General features: G+C 43.7%; 1 protein-coding gene across 2 annotated transcripts in view; it reads right to left on the bottom strand.

The window, feature by feature from the left end:
* Positions 1-27741, bottom strand: part of DDC (dopa decarboxylase) — a 917411-nt gene that overhangs the window by 343026 nt on the left and 546644 nt on the right. For both annotated transcript variants that reach the window (XM_069613411.1, XM_069613412.1), the window contains exons 7-8: positions 25205-25271; positions 9457-9551 (exon numbers count right to left, since the gene is read on the bottom strand). In XM_069613411.1, the coding sequence (XP_069469512.1) occupies positions 9457-9551; positions 25205-25271 (162 nt within the window). The remainder of the gene's footprint in view (positions 1-9456; positions 9552-25204; positions 25272-27741) is intronic.

Below are 27741 nucleotides of genomic sequence, written 5' to 3'. Positions count from 1 at the left end.
ACTAGTGATGCCGGAAAACCTTATAGAGTTCCTGTCTAAAGGGGGTTGGATGTAAGTAAAACAAGACGTGTTATCTTACTCTTTATTGTATTATACATATTGATATCCCTGTCAGTAGAGTAGGATGTTATTATAGGGACTGTTTATACCTATTTGAACATACTACATATAGAGGCTCCTGGTGGTCTCGTAGGTTGTTAATATAAAAGTATTGTACGACACTGAGACAATTCAGTACAGTATCCAGAACCACATTATGGCGACGGCCGCAGACAAGTGTTTGGCGTACAGTGAGGATCACATTAAGAAACTGCTAGACTCACTTTCTGTTCTAGCAGGGACAGGTGAAAATGAGATTAATGTTAATAACAACGACCAATGGGACGAATCAGTCCAATTAAGGAAACGCCTTATACGTACTCAATTACATGGAGCTATTATGCTTGAGTACTTGAAGAACCAGGCCCTTCCTCAAGGCCTCATAGTAAGAAATGAGCCACGTCTATTTTTAGACAACAAGGAGTTTAAATTGAAATGGAGTTATATATCTAATAAGTGTGGGAGAGATTGGCTAGTTCTTATTATTGATACTGCGACAGAGGTTTCTAAACAAATAGAAATAGACATTACTAAACTTGAAGAAGAAATTAAAAAAGAGCTTGATTTAGACTCTTTCAAAGTAAAACTTGAACAACATTTAAAAGGACTAGTTGACTTTAAAAATGATACCACTTTAGAAAGGGTAAAAAGATTGAAGAAAGATCTTACCAATTTCTCTCACGAGAAATCTTTTCCATTTGTTACAGAGGGTTACAAATTTGGCAATACATCTCAAACTCCGAGAAATAATAGACGGGTACACTTTCGAGATACTTCCTACAGTTCGAGTGAAGAAAGCATGACAGGAGATAATGATCCTGGAGCACAGGCAAGTGTGAGTAGAGGAAGAGGAAAGGGTCCCAGAGGGGGCAATAGACAAAGACAAAGGATGCCTTTTTTAGGACAAGGCCCGAATCGGGGAGACTGGGACAACCAGGTCAGGACAAGGAGTCGTACATGGAATCAATGGTGATAAATTTGTCTTCTCATGTCCTCTCCTCGGAAGAGGAAAGTACCCTTAATAAGGGTCTGAGCTTTGTCATTACTAAATCACATGATCCTTTTGAATTTAGAACGGAGTTTTTTGCGTTTATGCGCAAAGTACGTCTGAACGAATACTTCAGTGAACATGAAGGATATGTCAGCAACAATTTCAGTGGGTTGCGTAATGCATCTACGTTCTGTGCTCCTAGTCATTCCCATACCGCCGAATCCATTGTCTTTGAAAGACAGGTTTTGGCAGAGGTTCTCAAGTTAGAATCCAGTGAAAAGTCTCGCAACTCTAACTTTAGTAGGCTACAAAAAGCATCGGCACTAAAGTTAGCAAAAGATAATAACTTGATTATCAGACAAGCGGATAAGGGAGGAGCTATTGTGTTGATGAATCGTAGTGATTATGTAAGAGAATGTGAAAGACTACTATCAGATAATGTGAGCTATTTGAGACTTGCTAATGACCCCTCTGCTAAACTTATGAATATTATCAAAGAAAAGGTGACTTCAGCATTTGACGCTGAAATGATCAGTAAGCAGGAATGTGAATTTCTAATTAGGGATCACGGAAGGGTACCTGTTTTTTACATCTTGCCCAAAGTACATAAGAGACTTGTTGATCCCCCTGGCAGACCCATAGTATCTGGTGTTAATTCAATTTTGGAACCCTTGTCCAAATTTGCAGACTTTTATCTAAGACCATCTGTTTTGAAAATGAAAAGTTATTTGAGAGACACCACTGATGCTATTAACAAAATAGAAAGCATAGAGTTTATTCCGGGCCATTCTCTACTGATAGGCTTGGATATTCAATCTTTGTACACTGTGATACCCCAAAGAGCCACACTAGAGGTGGTTGAAGAAGTGTTGATGAATAGAGAGGATGGTCATCCTGTGAGCAATGCATTTATTTTGTGGTGTACGGAGTTTGCCTTGACCCAAAACTTTTTTCAATTTCAAGGTACTTTTTTTCAACAGATTGAGGGTACTGCTATGGGTGCTGCCATGGCTCCTAATTTAGCTAATCTCTACGTCGAGTATTTTGAAAAAGCAGTGATATACCCAGCCACCAACCCCTTTATCCATCATTTGAGGAAGTGGCTGAGGTATATAGATGATATACTGATTGTATGGGATGGCTCAAGAGAAGAGGCTGATAGTTTTGTGACATGGCTCAACCAACAAAACCGGTTTTTGAAATTTACTGGGTCTATATGTGATTTGGAGACCCATTTTTTAGACATTACCATTTTTCATCACAATGGTTTTTTGAAAGTGAAGCCCTACAATAAGACCACTGATAGGAACTCTTTATTACACTTCAACAGCCATCATGCCAAACATTTAAAGAATAATTTGCCATTCGGACAATTTTTGAGGCTGAAGCGTAACAGTAGTCTAAAAGATGATTTTGCTCAAAGTGCGGATGTATTGACCAACAAACTGTTGGCCAAGGGTTATCCGTCTAGAGTAATAAGAAATGCTTCAAAAAGAGCCTACAATAACAATCGCGAGGCATTGCTGGAGAAAAGTAACAAGACTACTAAAAAGATTGGCACTGTTTTTGTTAACACTTTTTCGAATTTGTCCTATAAAATCAAAACCATTGTGATGAAAACTTGGAAGAAAGTCTATTGTGGTAAAGAAGTGTTGCCTCCTTTAGTGGCGTTTAGAAAAAGTCAGAATCTACGGAATATTCTAATCAGAAATGATGTGACAGAAATGCGAACTCCACAGGTTAGACAAACTAGACTGTGGGGTATGCCTGAAGTGAAAGGACATTTTCCATGTGGGAATTGCAGCATGTGTGGACAAACAAAAGAAACTAGAGTATTGAAAATTCTACCTGATGTAAAGTGGGTCTTCAGTGAAATGACAAATTGTAACACAGCCAATGTTGTATATTTAATCACTTGCCCGTGTGGCCTACATTATGTGGGAAAAACGAATAGGCAATGTAAAGTTTGAATGGTGCAACATCGCAGCTGTCTCAAAAACCAGGTGATTACTGCTCCCCTTGTCAAACACTTTAGTGAAAAGAAACATGGTTTTAATGATTTCACATGGCTGATTTTGAAAAAGGTGCATGGACATACCAAAATTGAAACGGATCGAAAATTATTGAATGTAGAGCAAAAAATTATTTTTAAATTACAGAGTAATGTGCTAGGTCTCAACGAAAGCATTGATTGGCATTTGGTCAGCCAAGTATGATTTTTGACAGTGTGAGATGCATATACCATATTGTGTTGGTGCCAGCATATCATTGTTTTAAAAAACACCTGTTTGGTGCTCGTGGTGTCCACTAATCTGTTCTACACCAGTAGGCTTCAGGTCCGTTCCAATATGGCCCTTCCCTTTGATGGACTTTTTTTCCAACACTGAGTAGTGTAGTCCTTTTTCTATGTTGCCGGGTCCGTTCCAACATGGCCCTTCCTTTTGATGGACTTTCCTTCCTACACTGAGTAGTGTAGTCCTTTCTTTGTGTTGCCGCACGACCATAGACGTACTGTTAGTGTGCAGCAGTTTTTGGTTTCACTGAATTCAGTGCTGGCTGTGTGCGTTTGGAAGCTGCCATTAGAGTGATTTAATCCCTCTGAGTGTACAGGTGAGTCATTAGCATTGTGGTTCTGTGTGTGATAATTTTCCCACTGCCGGTACATTCCCTTCCTGTACGCGTGGGGTAGTTTGGTTATCTTTTGCCATGGGTTTCCCACGTTGTGTAGGATGGACAGCATGGAAGTTTTTTCTGCATTCTATATATTGTACGGGCACTTAGTCTTAATCACGAGGGTGAAATAAAAGCACTCCCATCGGTACATGTTGAAGGGTGATGCCAGACATATGGTGTTCATTGCCATGCATCCATTGTTTTCCAGATTGATACTTTACGGCTTGACTGTGTGGATTTCTCCTTTGCAAACACGTTGATTGCTGCTTTGCTTGTTACAGTCTTGATCCCTACATCTGTGAAGGTAATTTATTTTATGATATTTGGAGCCCTGTTTTCATGTGTAATTGCATTTTGAAGCCCCTTTCTGGATATAACAGAGCATGTGGTCTCGGTGTATTGGTTCTGTCTCATTTAGGTGTGGCGATACTTTAGCGGACTATGACGCTTTTGTGAAGTAGTGGTCTCTCATTTGGCGAGAAACCAGCGAATTTGTCATCCTGTGACGCGCTTTGAAGTTTCACCATTTAAAGGTAAATTTGTGGGTGCCCTGTTGGGACCCGTGTGAGTGTGGCATATCCTCTATGCCATGTTCTTTTTCTACATTTTGTAGTACTTCCTTTCCCTCTTTTTGGAACTCATTAGTTTTTCCTTTTACTCTTACAGGCTCGGAGGTTCTTTCCTTCCTTTGCCTGTATAGAAGTTTGAATCTACCCTTTCAGCACGGTGTTGAAGAGATTAGTGGATGCTTTTTTTAAAAAAATTTCCCCTGAAGAATGTTCGCCCGAACTGGGCAGTGAAGAACAGAAACATGTTGGGATGGTTGTTGTTTTAGAGACACATTGAGATTTTTTTGTGTTATGTTATGTGATATCTTTTGTGTCATGCAAATAAGTGAACTTTGTATTTCATGTTTTAGTAACTGTTTTTTAGTGTTTAGTACACTGTGTTAGGTGAGGGTAGTGTTTTATGTTTAAATTCAGTTCGAATTATTTGAATAAAAATTTGTTATACACATTTTTTAATCAATCATAGCAGACGGTTCATTTTGTCAGGACTAGTGATGCCGGAAAACCTTATAGAGTTCCTGTGTAAAGGGGGTTGGATGTAAGTAAAACAAGACGTGTTATCTTACTCTTTATTGTATTATACATATTGATATCCCTGTCAGTAGAGTAGGATGTTATTATAGGGACTGTTTATACCTATTTGAACATACTACTGCCTGTAGTCTCCAGTCCGCGTCCTCCGAGTCCCGGCACCAATGAAGGAAAAGCCACCCAGAGGTAGCTTTTGTTTACTACTGCTGGCTGGCTTTTCCTTCATTAGTGCCGCAAAAGCCAGCAGAGGTGGGCAGCCATTTCACAAAATGGATGCACCCATGTGCTTGCTTTTTCAATTTTTGAGCTTGAATTGCTCAAAATTTTACATAGGGACTTTGAGAAAAAAAAATGCCAATTGTTTTTTTTTATGTTGCCTATCTATTTTTGAAATAAAACTTTTTGGGCAAACCATTCCTTTAACTCACAAGTGCAGCCAGCAGGTGGCTCATAAGTGCAGAAGAAAGGGACTGTAGGGTTGCAGATACAGACCCTTAAGTGCTGTGGAGCCCAGAGGCAGTACAATGGCAACTGGATATGCAGGAGCCTGGGCCGAGTTCAGAGGGTGACCAAGTGACCAGTGTTCAGAGCATTCAGGTGCATCAGCAGGGGAGAGGAAGAGAGAAAGCGGAAGTGAAAAGGAAGGTCTTGAGTTTCTTCTGGAATCGGAGGTGGTTCTGCTCAAGTTTGAGAGAGGTGGGGAGGCTGTTCCAGAGGGAGACCCCAGCCGAGGAGATAGATCTGCCCCCAACTCTCTGCTTGGAGAAGCGTCTGACCCTCACAAAGCTGGAGGTGGATGAGCGGAGAGCTCAAGAAGGAAGATGTTTTAGAAGAGAAAGTTAGAGGTAGAGTGGTTCCAGGCCCCAGAAAGCCTTGTGGACAATGCATAGGGTCTTGAAGTTGATCCTTGCAGCCACAGGGAGCCAGTGAAGATATTTCACAGCTGTAGAGTTACTATCCCTGGGCTTGAGGCCAAGGCTACGTCTCGCAGTTCTGTTCTGGATAAGTTGTAAAGGTCGAAGAGTAGAGGCAGGAAGTGTAAGAAAGAGGCTTTTGCAATAGTCCAGCCTAGAGAGGACCAGAGCTCTGGAGACAGTGAGCTTCAGGGGGAAAGTGAGAAAAGGAAGAATACCTCTGAGAAGGTGGTGCTGATAGTTTGACTTCTTAGAGACATCAGAGATGTGAGGAGAGAAGGAGACGGTGGAGTATGTGGTATGAACACATACGCCCCATGGTCAAATCCATTTAGCACCATAGCCGCAATCACATTTCTGTGGAGAGCTTTCACTAACAATCTGGTGCCAGGTTCTGCAATAATATCAGAGGTGCCGCCAATTTGAGAAGTAGTTTGGTATTCGGAAAGACCAGGAGGATTGCATCAGCACTCACATAGTTGTTACTGTCACTGTCATTGGACATTATAGAGAATTCATCCCAGTTTTCAACAACATGATCAACTATTTGTTCACGTACCTCCCTACCTAGATTTTGACTGCTATACATAACGTAAGATAGCGCACAGAATAGGCAGGCTTCATTGCCTACAATTGTTTTGACTGTGTGTGGTGTCATCAGACCATTTACATATGAATTTTCAATTTGCATTTTGAATTTGTTTTATGGAGAAAAGGTAAAAGAAATGAAGCAGGTCAATATATTATTTTTGGTGACTATATTATTCTGCTGTTTATACTTATATAAATAAACTTCTTAAAGACAGAAAGATAATTTAAACCAAAGAAACAGAAACAATAACTGAAATTAAGTAAGAAATCAACCGTACCTATGAACAGACCAACGCAGCTCCAAAATATGAATCATCGAATTTTAAAAAATATCAAAAAACATGACCAATCGCATTGTTGGGGACATGTGTGCCTGTTTGGGTTGCACACTCACAACTTAACTTCGTAAGTTTTCGTTAATTCTCTGTGTTTCTCATACATGGGCACCAATCAGCTAAGTTGTGAGCAAGGCATCCATCCTGCACATTAAAAATATTTTATTATTCTGTTTAGAATTATTGTAATATTAAATTGTAAAGAGTATTAATTTTTTTAGCGATATCCATATCTTGAGAACTGCTGACGTTAAGAGCAAGAAATGTGTCATTTAAACTAATTTTATGATGTAGATTTAAAATGTAAATTTTTACTTTTCTAACTTCTTCGGTTTGTGGATATGGGTATCCTTAAAAACAAATGCACCCCTCCTTTTCCACCTCCCTTAACTGGATTTTCAGAAAATGGTAAAAAATGTGTTTCTCTATTTTTGAAGAAGACCCTAAATACCAATTTCACCTCTGTAGTTTTCATCCTCATAAACAAATTCACCCCCTTTTAAGCCCCCTTAGTGACGGAATCTCCAAAAATCCTTCCTTGGTGGGTGCCTTTGTCATGAAAACAATTTACCTTCCAAATGTCACATTCCTAGGTGAAACGGTTTGAGCTGGGTGTTGATGAGTCAGTCAGTCAAGACTTCTTCTTTTATATATAGATAGATATGTGTTTGATCAGGTTATACGTGAAAAACTATGGACAAAACTCTTGAAGTGGGTAATACCACCCCCCTTAATCCAAATTTGATCATGTCTTCACTTGAACAACTCTATTAGAATTTGTTTGATGAGAGAAGGTGAGCTGATGCAGCCAATTACTACATCCATTGGTTTATGACAAGGCTGTGTGCTAGCACCAACTCTTCATATGGCTGATCCATATGAACTATGGGCAATGACTACAACTAACCCTGTCAAACTGGGCAACACTAGAATAAACTGGCTGGCCTTTTCAGACGATCTTCTATTTGTTGATCAAACCCCATTAGGCCATCAGAGAATACTGAATCTGTTTACAGAATATGCTGTTGCGGACAACTTGATGGTCAATGGGGAAAATCCAAAATAGTGTTCTAAATTAGTAAACAAAATAACTTCCACTCCTTTCAAACAAAAAAACTCAAGACAATGGGCTTTATTACAGTTTTGCTGGTCCGGTAAAATTGACAGTAATTCCAGCACAGCCAATTTTATCATACCGGCAAAACAGATTTGCCTCCAGTCCTGAGCTGCCGGTCAATCAGGCCCCCACTGGCAAAATACTGCAGCAATTAACGGTGCTTGTAATTGCAGCAATCCCCTTCTTGGAGTCCAACCGAATGAAAATATGCCTGAAAGGTTTCCAGTGCTTACACAACACAACTAACTTTGCCTTCATGGCCAAATGACAGAAATTGTGGTCATAGGCCTAGTGGACACCCAGCCTCTATCATTTCCCATTCCTAAATTATTAGAACAGGCACCAACACCTATCCAAAAGGTGCATAACCAGGGCAGCATTCTATTTGAGAGACACTTATCAATCACTTATAAAATTAGACTGTTGCCAAGAACCCACTCCTCCATGTTCAACAGTAATTCTGAAATATTTTTGCTTCTGCAACTTCTTAACAAAATGTAATTGGAGCTGCAGTAGTAATACTCAGACTATGCCTTTGTAATAGCATCAATATAGTGCTCTGAAGTAACCCACTTGGCAAGCTTAAATGGGCCCTTAAGCATGGCGTCTGGCTCATTCTCAGCATTGGTGGCCAGAATCACATTACATCACCTTGAAAACACTTAATTTTCTACCCATCTAACACATATTTCAATTCAATACAATACAATATGCTTTCCAGACATAGCACTATATGTTTGTGCACCAACCTATCTCTTTTAGGTCTTCTAAATCGACCAGCCACCCAGAAGATTTCAATCGACCTCCAGAAATCTCCAAGCTAGATATAAAATATTCTGAAAGGTGGTCTCTTCTTTGGAAGACCCTGTTGACATATTTGAAACTCGACGATTACGGCCTAAAATTATGCAGATGTTTCAAGACTCACGTCTTCCAAGCGGTCTATGACTTGGAGAGCTTCGAGAAAACAGGAACAGTATTATTTAGCTTCTTTGTCCTTCCCTTTGTTAGATATTCTGCACTTGGAACCAACTGATTAAAGAGATATGGAAGCTGCAGTCGTAAGTTCATCATGGTAGGACATTGTTCTCATTCATTTATCCTTCTTAGACTCACTAGTGCCACGTTGCATTCTATTGCCACTGTCATTGATACTGTGTTATGTGATTGATTATTTGAACTGGGATATGCAAAGGTCTTGCATGGGACTCCCATCAACTTATTTCATGACAGAATTTGTTATTTTATGTGGCTGCAGAGAATTCTGGGAATCCCGCCAGTGTCCCCTCCATGTACTCTAGGTTACCACAGTACGGGTTATTACCATGCTCTAATAGGCACATTAGAGCATTACTTTTAATACTGCTAGAAAGACTATGCATTCTGTGACAGGCATTTAGTTTGGATCCGTCAGACAAATCATTTTGTACCAAAATATTGTTGGTTTAAGAGAGCATAATCTAAGGGGTGGGGTTGGATTTGTGGAACATGTCTTTGGTTGGCCTTAGTGGGCTAAGTGTAACCAATAAGACAGTCACAAGTGAATTTGTTTTTTTTTAAGGTAGTGCAAAAGGCCTCTTTAATGAAGTACTTATTTACATTGTCAATGTTTAGCGTGTCAGAAAACTATACTTACTTCCACTCCTTTCATCAAATGCCTGAATTCAGGACATACAAAGGCACTCCCAGCATAAGCAGCGTCAATGTGCATCCACATGTTCTCCTCCTGGCCTGAAAAACAATGAAAACTGCATGAGATATAGGTTTAAAATAATTAATTATTTGGATAGTGTGATATATGCTTCCTTCTCCAATCAAAAGGCAACGGATGGAAAGCTTTGAATTAATCATAACCACTCGGGCCTCATTACAGAAACTTTGTACTGGTGAAAGTGCAATTTTACAGAAATTGTCCCAGTCAAAAGCATAAACTTTCAATCCATTTTTGCACCAAGGCAAAGCTTGGCCTGGTGCTAATGCCATTCCATAGTAGGACTAGGGCTAACTTTGCCCTGGTGAATAAATGCACTGAAAGAATGTTTTTTTGTCACTTGGGAAAAAGTTTCACTAGTGCTAATGCTGTGCAAAATACACTTGCAGGAGTGGACATTTTCTGAAATCTGGATCTTGGAGCGCCTCGTGGTGGCTTCTGTAAACTCATTTTTAGACCGCCTTCTCCTCTATAGAATGCAACCTCCCATCTACAAATCATTCTTGGTTGTGTCTGCTACCAATTGGAGCAGCAGTCCAGAACAACAGAGAGATCCCCTGCACCCATACGTTTTACTCCATTTCATATTAATAACCAGTCAATCTATCTTATATTCCTTCCATTGGCTTTTTAATTATTATTATTATTTGTTATTATGGTATTTACTGAATGCAAACCTAGCTCCTGGAAGCAAGGGAGCTCTTTACAATGATAGGGGAAAGAACACAGTGAAGGAAGGAAGCAGAGAAACAAGGAGCATGTATTTGACAACTGGGCGGTAGAGGGTGAGCAATTTGGCAGCAACAGATCTACTAACAACCAGGGGAGGAAACTGTGGGGAGCAGATCTCCCAGTCTCACATGGGGTGGGGAGTTGCGGGTGTGCGGATCTAGGTGTTAGGGAGGAGCCATTCCTTGAAGATGAGGGTTTTGAGATTCCCCCATTGTTCCTGTTCCCTCACCTGTCTTTCTGAACCAGCTGTGATGAGGTCATATTCACCTATATTCGTGTCTGTATACAACGCGAAAGGTTTGCTGAATGATTAATATAGGATTTGAACATGAATGAAAGTGTACGCTGGAATCTGGTCATGGTTTTCTCACAGCTCTCCTCAGGAATTTGGTGATCTATTTTCAACAGTTCTGCTAATTAATTCCTCCCTGCATTTCTTTCACCAAGGATTTCCCACAATCCAATGGGAATGAAGGTGAAAAAGAGCAGGAAACCAGAAATTTCACAGGCAACCTGGATGTGACTGTATACATCATGACGGGCCAAGAGGAAAACCTCTACTGCACAGACTGCGGCTAGGATTGCACTCTGGACTGAACTGACGGCCAATGTAAACACCCTGTCTCACTCACAGGACAATGGGCCTCATTACGACCCCGGCGCTAAACCATGGTGCTATTAGCACCATGGTCCATGCCGGGGTCTGCCATGGTGAATGGCGGAATTACCGCCCCATTCCAAGGTTGGCGGGGCGGTAATTGCCCATTCACCATGTGCCCTTCCCCGTTCCCATTTTTGCCCCATAGGGCTCAATGGGAATGGGGAAGACGCTAAGTACGGTGTCGCAAATTGCGGCACCGTACTTAGCACCAAGGTCCCTTTGCGGCACTCTACTTTAACGGCTGGTAAAACCAGCCGTTAAGGTTGGTCCCGCAAAGGGACCTCGTAATCAGGCGTTAAGGGTTTAACGGCGCCAACACCTTTTACGGCGCCGTTAAACCCTTAACGCCAGGGTTGTAATGAGGACCAATGAAAGCGATAAAGTCTCACAGGGGGACATGAGATGCAGAACTAAGAATAAGCTGGCAGACATGTGCGCCCATGCCATGGCTTCAAGTGGAGCAAAACATGGTGACAACTCTTTGACCCCAATGGAACAGGCAGTGCCTGGCATGTGCCACAAAGTAGCAATGGGAGACGTATGAGGACCGGATACAGCTGCAACACTGCCAGTGGTGCCATGTGAATGAAAGATGAGCTGTGTGTGCACATGTACATGTGATGTGTGCTGTGATTGGACAGGTGTCCCTACTGTTATTGTGTGTGAATCACACACTCACACGGATGGCGGTAAGGGATTACCGGCACCGGTAAGGGCACCGGTGCCGGTAATCCCTTACCGCCCTACTACATGTTCCCTCAGCGGGTCCCGTCCTTAACGTGTGGTCAGAACACACGTTAAGGACGGGACCCGCTGAGGGACTTCAGAGCAAATAACAGTAGCGCTAATTGCGGTACCGTTATTTTCTCCTTCTCCATTCCCATTGAGCCCTATGGGGGCTCAAATGGGAATGAGGAAGGGCCATGGTGAATGGGGAATTACCGCCCCCACCAACCTTGGAATGGGGCGGTAATTCTGCCATTCACCATGCCGGACTCCGGCAGCAACCATGGCGCTACTAGCACCATGGTTACCGCCATCCGTGTAATGAGGCCCCATGACTTGTAGAGCATAATGCCTGCTGGGAACATGATGTGGTGTCCAGCATGCATCATTCATACTCTGAAAATACCCACCCTACCAATCTGTATGACAACAATGTTCTTGTATTTACATGCAAGCCATTACTGAACATGTTCTCTGTGTGTAATAAGAAATCACATGGTGCATAGGAATATCAAGGTATCACCTGTGAGCCACTGTCAATGTTTGCAAACATGTCTGCAGGTATCAATGAACATGTGCATAGAGCCAAGAAGACACATGTGTGCCCTTTCAGGGCCCACACATGTTGTCTACAAGTGGCGATGGCGGGTTACCAACTTGTGGGGAGATGGGCAAAACCACTATCAAAGCATGCTCACTGCATTATCATTGATGTATGTTGACCTGAATGAAATGTACAGGGTGATCACACCTCAGATATGTGACCAATTCATTTTCTACACAGATTCCAGTCCAATGGACGCACATATCATGACATGCCGCCCCTTGTGGGGGATGGGAAGGAGTGGCAGCCACCCTCAGGAGACCACCACACTGGGTGGTGCTGATGAAGGACCCTGTGCTATGAGGGGCCAGTCAGAAGAAGTGCATAGGTCTGCCCAGCTAAGAAACGTTATGGTAATGGCACTATCCAGAGACCAAGGAGACAATGAGCCTGCCACCCCTCCTATACGCAAGACAAGAACACACTCACACCCAACCCCCCCCCACACACAGAGGTAAGTAGAGGGCCCCAACTAAAAGGCCATTTCCATCCCAAATACCACCTGGGAGGAGGAAATACAGGAGCATCAGCTGTCCATGCAATATCATCTTATATCCATGCTACCCACAGTGGGCGAGGGCTTGCAGGGACTGAGAACTCAGGTAGTCGCAGCCAGGAAAGGCTTAGTGGGAGAGATGGAAGAGCCCCGGAGCACGGAGCATCCAGATGCAAACGACCAGCAGAGTTATCCGACTGTAAAGGCATTAGCACACTTATAACAGTGCTGCAGCTACCCGCCCCCCATCAGCCCTGGAGGGATGTGTTGCAGCAACGACCACCATTTCCAGGAGGAGATCTAGCCCACTGTAATGTCCTCATGCACACATGGACACCACCTTCCTGCCATGCCTGTTGCACTATCTGGCCCTTCACTCAGGTGTATCAAGCACCTTGCTAAATAGCAGCAATTGGTGGCCATTTAAATTTTCTTTCTGCATCTGTCTACTTAATTGAGCGCGTGGGTGCCTTATTTGATCTTTTCATTTATATAAACAGTCTATCTGAAGTTACTACAGTAAAAAATGAATTTGCAACTCAGCTGTGTGATAAGTCCCCTTACTGATTCTCGTACTTTGTGGTAATTTCATCATTGCATTCGGGATCCGGATCATGTCACCAGTGGATTGTTGATATGAAAATGTTCAAAGTCTATGTTGACACCTCCAACACATTATATAGTTAAACATATCCGGAATATTCAGTGATGTGTTGCTGATGCTCTCAGCAACAGCTGGGGGAGAGATGTCTATGGACATTTGGTTGCATGGCGGGTGTCTGGAAGAGACAGGCTACATGACTGCTCATCATTCATGTACTGGCAACATTGACTTTAATGTTGACTTGTTGCTTATGTGATTCTATAGCATCCCCTTGCAGCGTGGATGAGGAAGGGTCTATCTGTCACTGTATTGGAACATCCAGTATTCAACGGGATTCGGAAAGGTGACTCAAGGTGACCAGTTCATCTACCAGTTCACACTGGCTCATGATCCTCGTATGCTCCCTTGCCCTCACCCTCGTGCTTCTCAGTTTATGCTGCCACAATAATTGTGGAATATTGTGACAGAATCAATATCCTGCCCTTATGCCCCGTGCAGTGTGCTTTGCTGGGAAGAGTAGCATCACTTATTTAGGTAGGCTATGCATTTGCTCACTTTTTGAGGGCTCCAGATCCTGTTTGTGTGGAGTAAATGTTAGTGTACATTTTTTGATGTAAATCAGGTGCCCAAGTTTCTTGAATTAGCTTTTTGGTGAATTTGTGCTCCCGTCGCCCACACCTTGCGTGCCTAATTTGGTTGCCGTACATGCTTTCTGCCCACCTTGCACATCTTCTGCCTCAATTTGGGCTTCTTTTGTGAAATGACGAAACTCTGAGATGCACACTTCCGAGAATCAGGCACACACTAGCTGTTGCACATTTCTTGCGCATCTCAGCTTTGTGCCAAAACATTGTTTTGAAAATCTGCTCCTGTTCCCTACGGCGGTGCTATAGCACGCCCTCACATTATGGTTGAGGAAGCGGTTGTATGCCATTGTCTGGGAACATCGAGTACTCCATGGGATAGGGAAAGGTGACTCAAGGTGAGCAGATAATCTGCTAGTTCACACTGGCCCGTTATTAGCTCCATCCCCATTCCCATTGAGCCCTATGGGGGCTCAAATGGGAATGGGGAATGGTTCCCGGAATGGGGACTTACCGGGTCCTCCAAGGTTGGAATGACCCGGTAAGTCCCTATTTCGGGAACACGGACCCGGAATGCGGTAAGGGGGTAGCCATGGTGCTAATAGCACCAGGGCTACCTCCTACCTCGTAATGAGGCCCATTGTGTAAACATTTCATATGTAAAGAATATCTTCTTACAGAAAAAAAGAATTCCAGAATAGCAATTTTGTTAAAAAGAAACTACTCTAACATATCCTTTTTGTATAGTATGTATTTTGCACACGTCAGTTTCAATTACATGCTTTATATTGTTTAAATTGTGTAATGCAACACAACAACTCAATAAAGGGTTAAGATATCAAAATTCTGCCAGAATTCACAACCACTGGCATTGCTTTGGGCAACACTCCAAACCATTGTTTTTCAGCCTGCTATGCCATTACAGAAGGAGACAGGCCATATGCAAGTATGCAAATCGGTCTTACTGCCCCCCAAAGCAATGCAAATGGTTAAGATTTGTTCAGATCCTTCTAATCCTTCCAGCTATCATTCGTAAGTTTTGTATAAGTCACCCTACATGGTAATGGCATTCCTAGATATTGGTCTGGAGGTTGGTATGTCTAGAGACCCAAACTCAAGGTTACTGATGATGCCAAATAAGGTAGACTATAACCAAAAAAGTGATGGGTGGAAGGTTTTGAATTAATCTGAAATACTAGCATTTCTCTGGGCAACCTTCCACACCCCAGTTCTTTAGCCTATCTGTGCCACTGCAAAAGGGGTCCAGCCATATGCAAATCAGTCGGGTAGTGACACCAATGGAAGCTTCCCTGCCTGAACTGCTGGGCCAGGTCCCCGGGCCTTGTTGGGCCTTATCAGTGAGGTGCAGCTTGGTTCCTTATGGCGCAGCAAACAAGGGACCTACATCTGGGAATACCCTCCCTTACATAGGGAGACAAACTGTAACCAAAAAAGTGATGGCCAAATGAGGTAGAACATGTCAGGGGTTTTCCTACAGAAAGGATGCCACCTAGCAGTTTGGGGGTGGACTACCCCGTTTTGAGTGACATTAAGTTGGTTTTTCTTATGGTCTTACACCTTCTGTGATGCATGGCAGAAAAACAATAGTCTGGAGGGTTGCCAAGAACAATGCTAGTGGGTATGATTTATTTGGAACCTTGCAAACTCTGCAGATTGGAATGAGAATTCTACCATCGTTGTCAGCCACTAACTCTGCATCCTGATTTGGAATTATGGATGGCCCCCGGCTGTCACTAGGAGATACAATTGGAGTGTAGTTTCCCAACTTGGTGGGAAAAGGCTGGAGGTCCAGAGAGCCGAACAAATCATGATTTCATTTACAGAGATATTTATTTTGCTGAAGAAACTTTCTTTTACAGATTCATAAGACCATGTCCTGGACTTTTGATCCAGGTGAGGCTTCTAGAAATAGCAACGAACGGCCAGGAGGATCTAATTGGCCCGAAAAAGTCAGTGGAGCAGAAATGTGTATTGGAAATGGAACTAAAGATGCCAGAACGGGATTTAATGAGTAGGCAACACCCCCCACCCCCACCCGCCCAGGAAGAAAATGTGAGTAGCAACATGACCTTAAATGAGGAGGAGGCTGACACAGAAAAATGAAAGGAAGGACCATAGGAACATTGTCTATTTCCCATGTCCCTCAAAGAGCAATAGCCCACCTCTTGGATAAGGCAGGCTTTGTGGAAATCGTGCCTGGTGAAGTGAGATACCTATACCATAGGACCAACCCCTTTCCACGTGGCACTCGCCATAAGAGAAGGGAGTGAAACTTGACTCTTAGTGCCATCCATATGTGGGAATAACTAGAGTTTGTAAAAACTCTATGTGTTCCCAGGCATTTGTTTGACAGCAAAACATTAGACTCTTGTGCGTACGTATCAAAAGATTTCTGCAATCTTAATCTATTTTGGCTGCTTTCTGATTTTGATGCCACAGCTCCCAGAGCCAAGGAAGATGTTGTAAATAGAAAAGGACAGCATGAAATCTTTTCAGAATAACAAAGGCATGCCCTAATGACACCCAAGTACCTTGTATTTCATGCATTATAATAAAGTAGAACAAAAAGCTATTAATGCCTATTCATATTATCAGAATGTCCATATTGGGGAAAAGGTTCCCTTGCCATTGGTTTAATCCAAACAGATGAAGTCTAAAATATTGCATTATGTTCCTTGACCAAAATCAAAATTCAAATTACATTACAAAAATTAAAAAAGACTATAGTTATCAAAATGCCCTCTAGCAGGGATTGTGGGGAAGATACAGGTGGATTCTGATTGTTTAGGGTTTTGGCAGCCTGAACCACCTTAAGAAGTTCTACCACTGAAGGAGAAGGCGTTGACCTTCTGTGTTTGTACTTGTCTGCTAACATCTTGTAGTTCTTGTGGGTCAATATGCTTCTTTTCCAGTACTTTTGACACCCACCATGCATGTTTCAAAGAATTATGGAGAGTGTACAGCCATAGTTGATTCTGACCCCCAAGGTTCTGATTTACATTTTCTGTGCTTGGAGTCAACCAGAATTTGAGGACTGAAGAGTATATTGAATTTGGGCAACTGGAAGGATGCACATAGACCTTGAGCAATGACTGGTGGGTTGTTGGTATGGTATGATATGGTATGGTTTGAGAGATATATAGAGCGCAACATACACCTTGTCAAGGCATCATGGTGCCGAAAAGAATCAGGTGACTGACCTGACCCAATGGTCGCCCTCCAGAAAAGAATTTACTGGGGAAACAAGAGAGTCTTCACACCTAATCTATGGCTAACCCTGGTCAGGAGCCCATAATGGATATCTAAGAGGAAGCTGTGATGTAAAAAGGAGTGCAGGGTACCTGTACCAAGTCCTGGATCATGCTGACTTGGACACCTCTGCACATGTCCCAATGCAAGTTATGGAAGGCATCTCAAGGTGACCCTTGGTGGAGAAGATGCCTGAGGGATCATCTCCTCACTTGGAGTGTCCTTTCACAGACCCAACGACCAGACCAATTCAGACCAGCTATGCGGTTAAGTGAGAAGAGAGATTTGATTACCTTATTACCCCTTGCATGAAAGTCCCTGAACCTTTAGGTATCTGGATTCCAAAGAAGTCCATGTGCTGGTCAAGGCAATGCTTGATGGTCGTTGCCAAAAAAGAGTCACACAGTTCATGATGGTATTGGGGGTTGAGAGGAGTGAGACTCTGCTAGAAGTGTTTGTACATATCAGTTTCTGAGAAATGAGATGCGCAAGAAACTCATTTCTAAAATGCTCTTGTCTGTAAAATAATCAGATGCGCCAGAAGTAATGAAGCTGATACAGAACCAAAGCAATGGATTTTAACAATTGTTAAGTACCACTTTTGAGACCCTACATGCTCTGGAGTGTCTCATGCATGAGTTGGAGTTCTGAGGCTTGCCTTGCCGTTCTTTGGTGCAGAGGGGGGCTTATGTTGATCTGTGTCTCATCGTTGCCTGTGATTACCACTGGCAGCGGACAGAAGTCAGCGTCCTCTGGAAAGAGGGGTGGGGGAGCACATGGGTGTTGCTATGTCTGGAAAAGATTCAGGGCTACACTAATGTCGGGACTGTCGGGACTCGGGGCTAGCTAGCCTTTTGTTTGTAGCCCCTGAACTTCTATATGGGGCCACAACCAAAAGACCCATGATATAGCTCTTCTAAACTCTCCCTAGCAACGCCTCTAGGGGGGACGTATCTTGTCTCATGGTTGGAAGTATACAACCTCAGTCTACTGTACATATGCAAAGATCTGAGGGATCTTTAAACACTTTTGTCAGGATTTTAATCCTCGTTGTGGATTTTGTAAGGCAATTGTGAGTGCTCTAAATGTTCATATCAACTTAGATGCATGCAAAGCACTTGGCATCTCTTGTGGGTTACATTCAAATCTTCATTACAAACTGCCAATATTCAGCAGCCCATTGTTCACTGAGACGTATTGCTTGATGAGCCACACTTCAGACCTGTCTGATCCAATGCCAACCCTTAAGTTCACATAATATCAAAGATACCATTAGACTTACGTTTTAGTTACTTATGTTTTTCTCCAGCTTTGGTATCTTTCATATATTCACATGCTTGAATATGTAGATTGCCCATCTATGAGCCATTAAATTGTGTAGTCTCTCCACCTCACTTTGGTCTTTTATGGCCCCAGCCAATGAGGTGGCAGGGTTTAAGCTCCTCCCCAAACATCCATCTTCAGATTTTGAGCTATAGAAGGCTACATGAAATGATGGCAACTGGGAGAGAGAGCAGCCTCTCAGGGGAGGCCGGAGGGTGCATGTGAATCTATGAAAGATACCAATGCTGGAGAAATACAGTTACAGGTAAGTAACCCATGCTGCTTCTCCAGCATGGGTTTTTCATAGATTCAGATGCTTGAATAGAATACCAAGCTGTTAGGCACGCCCATACATTATGCACATTCTGCAGATCCTTCTGCTTGCCTTACTATACAGCAACTACACAAGTTACATTAACAGGGAAGGAGGGAAGAGAAGGCTGCTCCTACCTTATGCAAAGAGATGGCGGAGAACCACTTGACCCACTACTGACTCTTTGCTGGTATCTTCTGCCAGGCAGTAATGGTTGGTGAACGTATGCAGAGTGCTCCAGGTTGCAGCTCTGCAGACGTCTTTCAATGGTACTACAGCGTGAAAAGCCACCAAAGCTGCTTTCCCTCTGGTGGAGTGGGCTGAAGGAGGTCTGGTGAGCGGATGGCCTTTGGACTGGTGTCAGTGGCTGATACATTGAGCGACCCAACGAGCCAAACTCTGCTTCGAAATGTGCTGCCCTTTAGTCCGGCCAGTAAATGCAATGAAAAGTCTTGTTGAAGAGCGGAATTCTTTAGTTCTTTGGATGTAGAACTTCAGGACCCTTGCCACATCTAGCGAGTAGGGATCTCTCGGCATCAGATGAATGATTCATGAAGAAGGTTGGGAGTATGATGCATTCGGTGAGAGTAATTTCTGACAGAATTTCGGATGTTTCCTCAATATGACACAGTTTTTTAAAAACAAGGTGAATGGAGTTTCTGAAGAAAGGGCTTGCAGTTCGCTAATCCTTCTGGCCGACGTTATAGCTACTGGGAAAGCATCTTTCCAGTATAAACATGTCACACCTGTGAATCGGTTCATATGGTGGCTCCATGAGCACTGCCAGGAGTGTGTTGCACGGACCGGTGTCGGAGTTGGTGGGAAAGTATGCATCAAACCTTTCTATTTTGATAGCCCATTTGGTGAGCAAGGATTGTTGACCTGGGTTAGTCGTGTATGCTGATATGGCGGACAAATGCACCTTGATGGATGAAAGGGAGAGCCCTGCCTTAGCCAGGTGCAACAGGTACTGTAGAATTTGTTCAATGGACGTGGAGAGCGGGTTCACCGAAGATGTTTCACACCACCTGGTAAAACAAGTCCATTTCCTTATGTAAGTTGTTCATGTAAAAGGGGCCCTACAGGTCTTGATTATGTCTCAGCATTCTGCAGGAATATTCAGGTCAATCAATTTTCACTACTCATGAACCATGCCTGGAGCGACAGGCTCGCTGGATCATGGTGGAGCACCTTCCGGTCCTGTTGCGTTAAGAGACTCTGATGAACTTTGAGGCGAATCGCGGGCCATATAGACAGGTGATGCAGGGTCGGGTACAAAACCTGGCGGGTCCAATCCAGTGCTATCAGGATCATTGAGCAGGTCTATTCTTTCAGTCTGCATAGCACTCTCGCTATGATCGGAGGGAAGGCATAAAGGAACTTGCCTGTCCAGTCCACTGAGAAGGCATACCCCATTGAGAGGTGCTCCGGGTACCTAGAGGCGAACCCATGGCATTTCTTGTTGGCCTTGGTGGCAAAAGGTTGATCTGACGGTGCCCCACTTGTGGAAGATTTGTCGCGCTTCTGCTTCGTCTAGCTCCCATTCGTGGGATGCTGAATAGTCCGTGATTAGCTTGTCTGCTAGAAAGTTGTGCACTCCCGCAGGTGTTCTGATTTGATGTGGATTTTGTGATGTAAAGCCCAGGTCGATAGCTTTTGATCCTCCTGAGACAACAATTCTGACTTTGTTCTTCCTTGCTTGTTCGTGTAGTGCATCAATGTGGTGTTGTATGTTTGGACGGTCACCACCTGCCCTGCAAGTACCGGCAGAAAAGCCTTGAGTGCCCACCGTATCGCCCTGAGCGCCAGGAAATTGATGTGCAATTGGGATTCTTGAGGAGAACAAGTGCCCTTTGTTTGTAGATCCGCCAAGTGTGCTCCCCAGCCCGATAGCGAAGCATCCGTCCTGAGGAGAAGAGTTGAAGTTGGGGCCTGGAAAGGCATTCCCTGCAGTAGGTTTTGAGCTATGCCTCACCATATGAGGGCCTTGTGGAAGACTGCTGTTAGATATACGCTATTCTCCCATGACCCAACTGCCTGATTCCATTGGCGGTCCAGGGTCTCTTGGATTGGTCTCATGTGAAGCCTGCAATTTGGTGTGAGAAATATGCATGAGGACATCATGCCCAGAAGAGATTTGAGGGAGCGGACCGTGGCTGTCCTGTTGCTTTGAAACCATGACGCCAGATGAGTTAGTGCAGATATTCTGTCTGCTGACGGTCTTACTCTGGGTATATTGGTGTTGAGTTCTGCTCCCAGAAAAAAGCACTGTCTTGCTGGGAACAGGGCAGGCCTTCTCCTCATTTATCGAGAAACCTAACTCTTTCAAAAGTTTTATCGTTCTCTCCACCGCAAGTCTTGTAAGATTGAAAGAGCTTGCCCTTATGAGCCAATCGTCTAAATACGGGAAGACTTCTGTTTTCGATCTTCTCAGGTATGCTGCCACCGGTGCCAGGCACTTGGTAAATACTGTTGGTGCTGATTTTAGACTGAATGGGAGTACACAGAATTGAAAATGTGAATCCCCTATGGTGAATCTGAGGAATTGCCTGTAGGCAGGATGAATGGGAATGTGGAAGTAGGCGTTTTCCAAGTCGAGTGTGGCCAAAAAGTCGTGTTGGTTGAGTCACAGTAGAACGTTCTGAAGGGATGTCATCTTGAAATTGATGCACTTGATAAACCTGTTGAGAGCTCTCAAGTCCAAAATCAGTCTCCAATGCCCGTTTTTCGTGCTCACCAGAAAGAAACGGGAGTGGAAGCCTCTTCCCATTTGCTGGTCTGGTACCGGTTCTATGGCTGATTCTAGGAGCAGTTTGTGAACCTCTAGCATGACCTGTTTTAAATGATGTACGTTGTGTGGACTGGGGGCAAGAAACGGAGGTTGATCGAGAAATTCGATGGTGTGCCCTTCGCGAACCACCTGTAGCACCCACTTGTCTGACGTTACTTTTAGCCAACGTTGGTAAAAACTGCTCACTCTCCCTCCCACTGGGGTGCGTCGTGAGGGAAGAGCAGGTAGACTGTCAATTTTGCTTGCCCTGGGCCTTGGAGTGGTTCCAACCACGTTTACCCCTTTGGGTATATCTGTTTGTCGATTGATGGTATCTGTCCTGAAAGGTACTTTGCGTTTTTTGATTGTAGGAGGATCGGCTGAAACCCCTTTATTTTGCAGACGTACCTCGAAAGGATTGAAAAGATCTGCGAAACTTGTCCTTCAGGGAACTGATGGCTTGCGCCGTATCGGTGTCAGCCTTTATGCCCTTGAGATGGTCGTCTATCTTTTTTCCAAAGAGGTCTTGCCCATCGAAGGGCATTTCCAGTATCTGAGCCTGAACCTCAGGTCTAAAGTTTGTAGCCTTCATCCAGGCTTGTCTCCTCAAGACTGTACCATGGGCCATTTGTCTGAAACCCAACTCCACTATGTCTACAGCTGTGTTGGTCATGTGGTCGGAGGTAGCCTCGCCATCTGATATGATTGCTTTGGCTTCTTCTTGTAGTTCTCCAGGCAAGTGCTTGGCCAGCTTGGACATGCGGAGCCACAGCTCACGGTCCAGACGTGCATTCATGGCAAGAACGTTTACAGCCCTAATGGTGAGAGATGCAGACGATGACACTTTCCTGCCCATGGCTTCCAATTTTCCTCCTTCTTTGTCAGGTGAGGCTGAAAGGGGGGATCACGGATTAGCTAGCCTTTTCGCCTTTTCGTGGCTGCAACCGTTATGACCGAATCCTGTTTAGTATGTCCCCATAGACATAATGGTGCTGTGTCCAGCGCCTTATACTTTTTCTCTGGTCTTGAAAAGAGTGCCGGTGTGGAAAATGGTGTGGTCAAAATGTTTACTCCAGTGTCCCATATTGTGTCCAAAAGGGGAATCGTAGTGACTGTCATTCTATGTTTGTCTCTATGCCCATAGAGCACTGATTCTTTCTCTTCTGATGCGACTTGCAGATTAAAGAGGTCCACCACTTTACCAATGATGGTATGAAAAGATACTAGATCGTCAGGTGGTGAAGCGTCTCCTGGGGAGTCCTTCTTCTTAGGCTTTTCCACAATGTAATCATCCCACTCACTCTGCGAATCAGGTTCCTTAGTAATCTCTCCTTCTTCAGGATCTGAAAAGTCCCTGAAAGGATCTTCCTGCCAGTCGGAAACGGGTTCAGTGGATGGAACTATCGTGGGGTCCCTTGTGGGTGGCCTCATGGGGTCCCTTGTAGGTGGTCATGGTGTAGGTGATGACCTAGGAGGGGAGACTCTTGTCAGCGAATCACTGAGAGTTCTGCTCCTGGACCTGCGGGGAGGTTCCGGTGAGCGTGCCCTCTTCTAAGGTCTGCTCCTGTTAGGAGAGTTTCCTGGAGAATAATGAGACGATGATACCTGCTTTGTAGGAGACTTTTCCATTGGTGTAGAACAATGCCTTTGTCTTTGACGCCTACATTTTTCATTGACCCTCTGCATTGAAAGCATGAACTCTGTATCATATGGGTCTGCGGGTTCCTCCGAAGTAGGATGCCAGGGAGGACTGTTTTCCTTGGGAGTGAGGATGGGTTGCTCAGAAACGAGTCTGATGTCCGGCAGTTCCGCCATCTCTTTTGACAGCCCAGCCCCTATTGGTACACTGAGGGCTTCCCAGGTGTGTAGGTCCGACTCCATAGGTTTGAGCGATTTGCTTTCCTTGCAAGGTGTGCTGGAAACATCCATGGACGTTGCCTTGGACTTATTCTTCTCCATCGACCGGGAATCAATTGTCATCGACAGTGTTTTCGTCGACGGTGGTTTGGATGTCTTCATCAACGAAGGTGCTGTGGATGAAGATTTTGTGGATGACGATGACTTTGTGGACGGTTGATGCTCCGTCGACGATAGCTTCGTTGACGAGTGGTGAGATTCTTTCATCGACGATTGCTTAGATGTGGTTGATTTCGACGACAAAGACTAAGTCATCAACAATCAGGCTTCTGGTCATTGTTGATGACTTAGGTTTCGTCGACGGCTTGCTCGTCAACAGGCCGCTATCGCCGGCCCCACTCGTAGACAGCGTTTACAATGATGACTGCCCCCCCGGAATGTTTGAAAACTTCTCCTTACCTTCGGAGGAGGTTTTTTTCGTCAGGGTGCTTTTTCCTTTGGTCTCCAGGACCCAGGGAAGATGGTTCCATCTTTTTCTTACTCCTATGTGAAGGAGAAGAACCTCTTTCCACAGAGGAGTTCCTTCTTTTTGAAGTTTGCCTCTCTGAAGGCTTCAAAGACAGTACAGGAGCTTTCTTAGCTTATTCTTCACCTGGAGAGTGTCCTCTTGATTCCAAATGTAGAAGAAGTCTTCTATGTCTGTCCTGGAGAGTTTTGTTGGAAAAGGCCTTACAAATCTCACATTTGTGAATGTTACGGGATAGAGACAGTATATGCATTGCTGATGAGGGTCTTTCGTGTAGACAAGCTTCTTTTTGCATTTTACACAATCCCTGAAAAGGGAAGGTTTCTTGGTAGTAGGTTCCTCTGACATGGTGTGAAGAGAGGATTCAGTCGACGAATTTCGAATGAACAAAAGTGTTTTCTGAGCCCGGAAACACTGTGTAGGAAAGATCTGATCAGGAGATCAATATAGAGTTATTTTTGAGAAAAAATATGAATATCTAACAGTTAAGAAAAACGAAAAGCTCAGAGAGCTGAGGATTCCCTCTAGTCTGTTAGATTGCAGCAGGTATACAAAGCTGGGAACTAGAATGTGCGCCTCACCCCCTCTTTTTTCTACATATTGTTTCGAGAGTCCCGGGCTCCAGAGGCAACAGCTCCGGGGTCACCATGCCCTACCTAGGAGAGCCACATTGATGGTTGTCCCTTCTTCCCCCACCATGGGAAAAGAATTGTGCTATTGGAGGGAAGTGGTTCTTGGTTACCAGAATTGACTACAGCTACCAGAATTCCCTGAGACCAAAATTGAGACTAATCAGTAACACCTGAAAATACTGCCTCCCTGAAGAGACATGAAAGCGCTCGGAGAAGAAGAGCAACTGAACTGCAGCAGGTATACAAAGCTGGGAACCAGAGTGCACGCCTCACCCCCTCTTTTTTCTACATCCTCATGAAGTACTTAGCACAATACACGTGTAGACAACAACTCTCACCACAGCATGGATTTACGGAAAATGAAAGCATCATATCAAGTATCATAGTATATCTATGTACAATTTTCACATGCACAAATCTATATTTGCATACATCCAAGTAAAAATTATACTTTGTGAGTCTAGGTTCTTCTTTTAAAATAAATGCATATAGTTAATCGTAAACCTCTAAGGTTACAAAACACGTGCATAGCAAATATGACTATTAGGCAATAACAAAATCAAGTGAAAACTTACAGATAGGCCCAAGTTCTAACAGGTTGTCAAAGGCACAGGATGGAGTAGTTCCAAGCGTTGCACAAAGCTAAGGACAAATAAAGAAGCGAGAATAACATCAATATAATTCTCATTATACGGTCCTGTTTTTTTCTTTTTCAAAGTATAGACTGCTCAACAGCTCGATTCCATCAAGTCTTCTATGTTTTTCCTAAAAGGATATTTATAGATATCCTTTTAGGAAAACGTCAGACAGATGCATTTGTGTTAAAAAAAAACTAGACGCCAGGTTATTTTATCAGAACTGGACTATTTCACTCTCTGCACATCCATCATTTCATATTTCATATATATTGAGTCCATTCTGGTAGCATGGCGGTGGTTCCTGAAGTGCAGTTTACTCAGGTCAAAAATCGCAATATGACTTTGTGCTTGCCTTTTGTCACACAGTGTTCTTTTAGGGGTCTTCCATTTTAAAAACCACTGTTTAGACTTTAGAGTGTTGTGGAAGAGATACAAAATCTGGTTTGAGTTATGCACAGAAAGACAACCCCTGCTCATTGTACATCACTGCTCCATGCCACTAATGCACGATACGAATGTCTCAAGGCCTAGTAGGAACGTTTCTGTTTTGTTTTTCCTTACCCTTACTCCCATACCCCCCCTTTTTGTCTTGATGCGCCTTGAGACACCATTTGCTGTATAGACGCATTACAAATACTCAATGAAATAAAATAAACAAACATTAAGGATAGAACTGGCTGGCTGCTCCTGATATGCCCATTGACACTAGTACTGGGTGATGACCCACCCTATGAAAGGCCCTAAAGCGGATGTAAAAATCACATTTGCTAATGGCGGCCAGAATAACTCGAGCCAGATTCTGGAAACTCCTGAGGAGCCGTGCATCTCATACTTGTGGATTAAAATAAGTGAAATAATTACCATGGAGAGAATTTCTGCGCATGTGTCTGACAGAATGAAAACATGTGCACAAGCCTGGGCTCCCTTCCTAGATTTTGTTCAGGCGAGAGAACACATTTTCGCTAGGGCGCGCCTGATGAAGAATCTAGGATATGTGGAAAAGATATGGCCAGCTAAGTAGCCAAGTAACCAGGTGGGATAATGCCAGCACAAAACAATGGGTTATGCATAACATCGTCGTGATCCGTATGGATGGCGTGGAGCTCAATCGTTTTTCTGTTGTTGTTCTTTTTCACTTGAGGGCCTAGTTTTGGGGAGGGAATTTTGCGGTAATTGCTCAAACGGAATTTTGACTAAGCAATGTTGTCATTATATGTTGCTGTGCTATCCTTGAAGCATGTGCTGATTGTTGAGATCTCAATAAAAACTCAAGTTACAACAAAAAAAATCCCAGCTGAACAGCAGTAGTTTGCACTGCAACTGTCGCCATTATGAAAAAAAGCACAGACAGGTTAGACATCATCCTTCTACGCCTTGTGCATTCCCTGACGCCTTTTGAACACAGGCTTAGTGAGATGCTTTCTATTTTCACCCACTATCCACTTTTGAAATGTGTGAAATCAGCTATTCAGCCATGGTTTATCGACACTAGTCTGATAGCACAGCGAGTAGAGTGCTCGCTTTGACATCTGTGCAGAGCCCGCTAACGTAGGGTTCGTAGCACTATATAACTGCAAAATTATTATTACACAAGTGCTCAAAATGGGAAGGACTTCTGAATGTAGACAGCAGTGAATTGCAAAAGCCTTCAAAGGTGTGGCTGGGATTGCTTTATCCCATGCCTACAGCAATAACGATGCTTTCCGGAAAGCACAGTCTCGATATTATGTTTTTTGGTCTTATAATGGTAAGAGTTTGTATGGAGAAGAAAGCAGTGGTGTTACAGAGGAACTATCCGGACGCTATGTTATGCACAGGCACATCAATCACCAATTATATATTTTAAAGGCTAACAAATAAACAGTGGCACATGTCCCATGCATTAGGGCTCCGGGGGTTTCCTTTATAGTGCTTTCACTGATAACTGTTCTGCTTGTCTCGGGAGGATAGCTCAGGGGCAACGTGCTGGCCTTGGAAGCAAGCCGACGCAGAGCAACACAGGCTCGATCCCCTGGTCCGCACTAAGAAACGTCTGGGTATTAAGCACGTTATAAACAACCTATCATATCATATCCATGTAATACATAGAAATACACTTACAGGCTGTGTCGTGAGCTGAACATTAGGTCACGCGCACACACACACATGCATGCGCACGCATATACACACCACAACGCACCGCCCAACATAAGAAAGCAGTGTTGGCCCTAAGCAGATTGTATTCATTTCCTGGCTGGCCTGCGCGCATTAAATTGCCATGTTGAGTGCGCATGGGGGGAGGGAGTGGTGGAGACTGACTGAGCCGAGCGCTTACTTCCTGAATATCGTCTGCCCTTTGGACGAACGAGTACGAGAAACAAGTACCATGTGCAATGGATGTGGGCGTTTGTCTATTCTGTGTACATTTGGGGAGAAGGCACATTTCTAGTGTTTTGCACAGTTGTCGATTGCCGCCTCTCTGAAGTGTGAATGTA

This window comes from Ambystoma mexicanum, chromosome 5p (assembly GCF_040938575.1).
Source record: "Ambystoma mexicanum isolate Mex_15411 chromosome 5p, UKY_AmexF1_1, whole genome shotgun sequence".
Classification (NCBI taxonomy): domain Eukaryota; kingdom Metazoa; phylum Chordata; class Amphibia; order Caudata; family Ambystomatidae; genus Ambystoma; species Ambystoma mexicanum.
Note: the sequence above shows the minus strand (reverse complement) of the source record. Positions and strands in the feature narration are given on the sequence as shown.